This window comes from Lipotes vexillifer, unplaced genomic scaffold (assembly GCF_000442215.2).
Source record: "Lipotes vexillifer unplaced genomic scaffold, Lipotes_vexillifer_v1.1 scaffold636, whole genome shotgun sequence".
Lineage (NCBI taxonomy): Eukaryota > Metazoa > Chordata > Mammalia > Artiodactyla > Lipotidae > Lipotes > Lipotes vexillifer.
Window position 1 is genome coordinate 1,853,445 of NW_006786547.1, and position 5,406 is coordinate 1,858,850.

At 68.3% G+C, this 5,406-nt stretch overlaps 1 protein-coding gene across 1 annotated transcript in view; it reads right to left on the bottom strand.

The window, feature by feature from the left end:
* The window catches only part of KCNT1 (potassium sodium-activated channel subfamily T member 1), a 73,683-nt gene that overhangs the window by 14,290 nt on the left and 53,987 nt on the right, over positions 1-5,406 (bottom strand). The window contains exons 13-20 of the mRNA XM_007459024.1: positions 5,244-5,380; positions 4,254-4,317; positions 4,011-4,119; positions 3,621-3,729; positions 2,707-2,859; positions 2,110-2,345; positions 1,568-1,802; positions 321-426 (exon numbers count right to left, since the gene is read on the bottom strand). Coding sequence (XP_007459086.1) covers positions 321-426; positions 1,568-1,802; positions 2,110-2,345; positions 2,707-2,859; positions 3,621-3,729; positions 4,011-4,119; positions 4,254-4,317; positions 5,244-5,380 — 1,149 coding nt within the window. The remainder of the gene's footprint in view (positions 1-320; positions 427-1,567; positions 1,803-2,109; positions 2,346-2,706; positions 2,860-3,620; positions 3,730-4,010; positions 4,120-4,253; positions 4,318-5,243; positions 5,381-5,406) is intronic.

Here is a 5,406-nt window from a genome sequence, read left to right on the forward strand (position 1 = left end):
CCCCAAACCCAAAACACGGAGGCCCAGAGGCCCTGGGGAGGGGAAGGGGCAGGGAGCGTCCAGATGGAGGGAGACAGGCTGTGGCTCTGGCCGGGAAGGGCAGCGAGGGCTCCTGGGACAACCAGGGCCAGTGGAGTGTGGGCTGCAGGCCAGGCCGGTTGTGGTCTGTGGACGGTGGTTACGAGAGGGGCACCCTCGCTTCAGCAAGCGCACGTGGATACAGGAGGGAGAGAACAGACACAGGCGTCGTGGGGGGGGCAGACGGGGGCCAGGACGGCCAGGCGCGCCCTTTCCACTTCCCCGACCTTGCCGCGACCTACCTTGTCCAGCCGCAGGCAGCAGAAGGGGGCTTTCCCGGGCAGGAGGTGGCACAGGGTAGGGGAGCTGCCAATGTAGGGCGAGTTGGGGGGGTAGCCCTTCACGTACCTGGGGGGAGAGACAGGAGCCTCAGCCTGGCCCTCGGGCCCTAGGCTGCCACATGGGGGCAGGGCGCCAGACGCCTGCAGACCTGACTGGGCCAGGTAAGACTGCATGCGACGTGCGCACACGCACGTACACGTGCACACACACACGCGAGCTTACACAGGCCACGAAAGAACCTTAAGGGGCTCTGACGGCCCATCACCCCCTGGTGCCCCCAGCACCCCAGCGCTGGGGCAGACGCTGGCCCGTGGTCCCCGCTCCACTGGCTCCCCTGGGCCAGGCTGGTCGCCCCACAGGCTGTACTCCCCCCGCCGTCCCCACGGCGCCCCGCGCGCACACACGCGGTGGTTACCCTGCCATGGCTGTCCCCCCAGGCCACCTGGAGGGGGGCTGGCCTCCCGCTCCACCTCCGGTTGGCTTAAGGGACGTGGCGTCCGAGGCCAGCCCGCCACCTGCCCCAGGTGTGCAGGAGCCCTGCCAGGCCCCTCGATCTCAGAGCCGGTCCCCGGCGGCCTGTGTTTAAAGCACGTTTACTCCACCACGGGGCAAAGGCAGGAGCAGAGAGTGGCTGCAGTGACAGCCCGGCTGGGAAGCATTGGCCGTGCAGGCCGGCGGCTGGCCGTGGCCCTGGGGTCAGGCACCGCCTGTCTGTCCCGGACGAGGCCAAGTGGCCAAGACCTGGGGACACGATGGGGTCTCTTCTGTCTCGTAATATCAGAGGAAGACGTGGGCCCAAACTCAGGGCAGCATGACGGCTCAGGATGGGCCAGTGGCCTCCACCCCCGGACGGCACCTCACCCAGGGCTCCCCTGTCTGTGACCTCTGCAGACCACGCTCAGAGGGCAGCCACCCTGCCAAGCGGGCCGTGGCACTGAGGCCTGGCTGCCCAGGGTGTGATAGGGGAGGACGAGGGATGAGGGCGGGCACTGCCTGGCCTTCCTGTCCACGAGCTGGGTCCCCAGAAGATTCCACTTGCCAAACAAGGTCTCCGGGGAAGCTGTTTGGAAGCCTTGTTCAGAGCGTGGGGCAGACCCAGGACCAGCGCCGCAGGCCCGCCTCTTCCTGGGCGCCGGGCACTCACGTGCTGCACCTCCCCGCTCCCGTGGAAGGCTTCTGTTCCCCCTCCAGCCCCGGCAGTACTCACTCCACCACAGACAGCCCCTCCTCGTCCGACGGCGTCATCTCGTCCTCCGACTGGTCACTCAGCAGGTCGCAGGGCAGCAGGGTCGAGCTGTCGGCCACCTCCAGCACGGGCGCGATGCTGGGCCGCCGGCTGCCCGAGCCGTTCTCCGTGGGGAGCGCCAGCTTGCTGCCCTCGCTGCCTCTGCCGCTCTGTGCTGGCTGGCACTCTGTGTTCTGGAGGTCCAGGGCCACTGTCCCTGGAACAGAGCGGCTGCACTTGGCTGGAAGCCCCTCCCCTGTCTGTCCTGGGGGCAGGGGTTCCCGGAGTGGAGGTGGACAGAGGCTCCCAGTGACCCTTGACGCAGGGCGGTCTCGCCCGGGCGGGCACTTGGACGTCGATGCCGACACGGGTCCCCACAGGAAGGCAGGATGCCCCCACGGGACAGATGTGCAAACTGAGGCCAGAGAGGGGGGACTTGCCCAGGGTTACGCTGCGGGCCTGAGCACCTGGGTCTTCTGGGTGGGTCGCCCGCCCGCCTGCCCAGGAGCTGGACTCGGCCTCACCCATGGAGGCGATGATGCTGTGCACGGGCAGGCGGGACGAGCCCTCGCGCAGCCCCTGCCCCGCGAAGCCTTTCTTTTCCCGCTTTTCCTCCTGCTTGAAGATGAAGGCCGAGTCCTCCTCCTTGGTGATGCTCACGTAGAAACAGGTGTCGGAGGCGGCCAGGGCGCGCCGGGGCCCCGGGCTCAGCAGGATGCTCCCGCTCTGCTCCCGCCTCAGGCCGATGAGGCTCACGCCGCACCCGAGCGGACAGGGCGGGCGCTCGATGGGGCCCAAAGCTGGCCCTCCTGGGCTCCTTGGGGGCTGACGGTGCAGCCCTCCGCTCACAGGTGTCGGGATGCCTTCCCACTCGACGCAAAGACCCGCCGAGGGCAGCCTCGAGGGAGCCTCAGAGAGAGAGAGAGAGAGAGAGAGAGAGAGAGAGAGAGAGAGAGAGAGGCCCCGTGCGGGTCTCACGGCTGAGCGGGCGTGACGTCCGACCCTGAGGCCCCCGCTGGTCCACCCTGCAGCGGGCACGGGCCACGCCCATGTCAGCCTCCGGACCCCGCCCCGCACTCCTCCCACCCTGGCCTGGACAGGGCGGTGGGGGGGGGGGGGCGTACTTTTTGTGCGCGTGGAAGGCAGCATAGGTGAAGCTCTTGCCCTGGTACTCGCGAAAGAACTTGCTGTCCCCCATGCGGATGTGGTAGACCTCGTTGCCCGAGCAGCGTCCGTACATGCGCTGCCACTGCTCCGGTGAGTCCTGGCCTTCCCTGGGGCGTGGGGAGGGTGTCACCCCCACGGCCGCCCCCGCCCAGCTGGGCTATGGTGCCCCCCAAACGTGGCTTCTGCCGGTGTGGGTGGAAGCCAGCGTGACCCCTGACCCCGGCCCCTCCCCGTCTGGCTGAGACTAGACCTGGGTGGCCTGATGGGTCCTTGGCCAGTTTAAAAAAGCTGTAAACACAATGGTCTGATTTTTAGGGGTGTCAAAATGTTTCAGAGTCGAGACTGACCTCTGCGGCCTGTGGGTCCTCTTCCCCTGCCTGGTCCCTCCCCTAGGGCCGCCCAGGCCCCACAAGGAGCCGAGGCCACCCGGCGGGGCCCCCCACACCCCAGCCCGGTTTTCCCAGAGAGAAGATGGTGCCCCTCCTCTGTCCCAGGGCAGCCCCTCGCCTCAGGCTCTGCCTGGGACCCCAACCCAGGTGCCAAACACCAAACGCGCCTTCTCTTACAAACCAAGCCCCGCCGGGCCCCATCACTGTGCCTAGATCCCAGGGCTCTCCCGCTGCCCCAGCTACGGCCCTCTGCGCCACGGCGGGCCCTGCCTGCAATTCCCAGCAGCCCCCAGGCCGCCCCCCAGCTGTGACCCCTCGCTCGGCGAGGCACCGACGGCTTCCTCAGCTAGGTCCACGGGGTCGTTTCCCAGGGCCTCGGCCCCTCCCATCACAGATCTCCTCAACGCCTCCCGCTCCCCCAGCAGCTCCCCCCCCCACCACCGTCTCGCTGGCTGCGCGGCCCTCGGGGCAGCACTCACTGGCCGCGGGACGTGTGCACCAGCAGCGTGATGAGGGTGGGCGTGGCCGAGCAGATGCAGCTCAGGGCCAGCATGGCGTACTTGCATTCCTCCTCACATACCACGTGCTCTGCGGGCAGGAGCGCCAGGGCCACCGCAGGCTCCTGCTGCCCCACGGCACACGCCCGCCCCCTTGCCCGGCACCCCCCAGCACCCCTCCCCGCTCTGCTCAGCGCCATCCAGTGCCCTGCCCCTGGGAGCCTGTTCATTGTCTCGGGCACGCCCCGCAGAGGTGCTCGGCAGACAATGCTTCTGCCCGCCCTGGCCCCCAGGCCCAGGTGCACAACCTGCATGGGCTCCGCCTCTGGCCCGCACCCTGCACGCAGGCGCCCTGCTCCGGGCCAAACATACCTGCAAACTTGACGTGAAATTTGTTCTCAGGCTTGAGGATCTGGACGTAGAGAGGGCAGTTGGGGGCAAAGTCCTTCACAGCCCAGGCGCGCAGAATGGTCTGGTGGTCCTGGGGCAGGGAGGCCACGGTCGGTGCTGACGGGCAGCAGCAGCCTGGGGGAGGGGCTCTGCCCCCAGGCGCCCTCCCCCCACCCCCACCCCCGGCCTGCGGGCAGGTGGTGGGCGGCAGTGGGGGGCACTCACCGCTGCGGTGCGGTCCACCTCGTTCCGGCTGCTGAGGATAAAGCAGGCCTCCCCGTTGTCCATCCTGCAAAACACCGGGTCTGAGCACCACCAGGGCCGTCTGTGGTGCTCCCGTCTCGGCCGTCAGGGGAAGAGTTGGGCCTTGTCGAGACCCCAGCTCGCTCTGAGAAGCCCTGGATGGGCTGAGGATGGGCCCCCGCTAACCCGGGGTGGGGCTGGGGCACGGAATGAAGGGCCCACTTGGTGGCAGAGAGGCTGGACCCTGCCCGCTGGCCTGTCCTCTCCTGGGACAGGCTGCCCGAGGCCTGCGGATGACCCGTTCTGCTCCCCTCATGCCCCCCAGAGCCCCTGGCTGCACAAAGGGTGGCTGAAAACTGTCCACGCCCCAGGGCTGGGGGGCCTGGCGGCTCCCACCCCGTCACCTGGCACCCCAACTTGTCCCTGTCTGGGGCCTTGATTCCTGGGAGAGCCTGTGGGGCCCGAGGCTCAGAAGGTGGGCGTGGAGGCGGGGGGCCTTGGCTGCCGGGCCTCCTGCTTCCTTGGCCTCCACACAACCCACATTTCACCTCAAAGGTTACATCAGCCTCTGGAATTAAATCCTGACGGGTGATGGGGGAGCCTCCGGGGTGTCTCAGTGTGCTGCAGCAGATTCTGGAAAGTTCCATTCACAACTCAGCCTCCTTACCTCAAGTCACCCTGTCACCTTGTCTTCAGAAGAAAACCTGCCCACAGCCTCGGCTTCCCACCTGACTCAGAGCGGCAGCTGCCCCCAGGCCCCCAGATGAACAGCCAGGCAGGTGGGAGAGGAGGCTGGTGGGCTCACCCAGGCGGCTCTGCCGGGGTCAGCGCGGGGCCTGGCCCGCCCGGGTGGGTGACAGGCACAGAGAGGGAGCTGCTGCCCGCCTGAGGGCCCCTCCCTGGCCTGCCCGTGCTCAGGGCCGCCGCTCAGGCCGGCGCGGTACCGCACCCTCACCCCCGGCCGGCGCTCACTTGGCCCGCATGAGGTCCTGGTCCTTGAGTGCGGAGCCCTGGAGGTAGATGACCCGCTGGGACCACAGGGGGATCTCCAGGACCCTGCGAACCTGGATGTCCATCTCGGTGGGGCACAGGATGACAACATAGTAGTCCTGCAGGTGGGGGGGGGGGGTCAGCC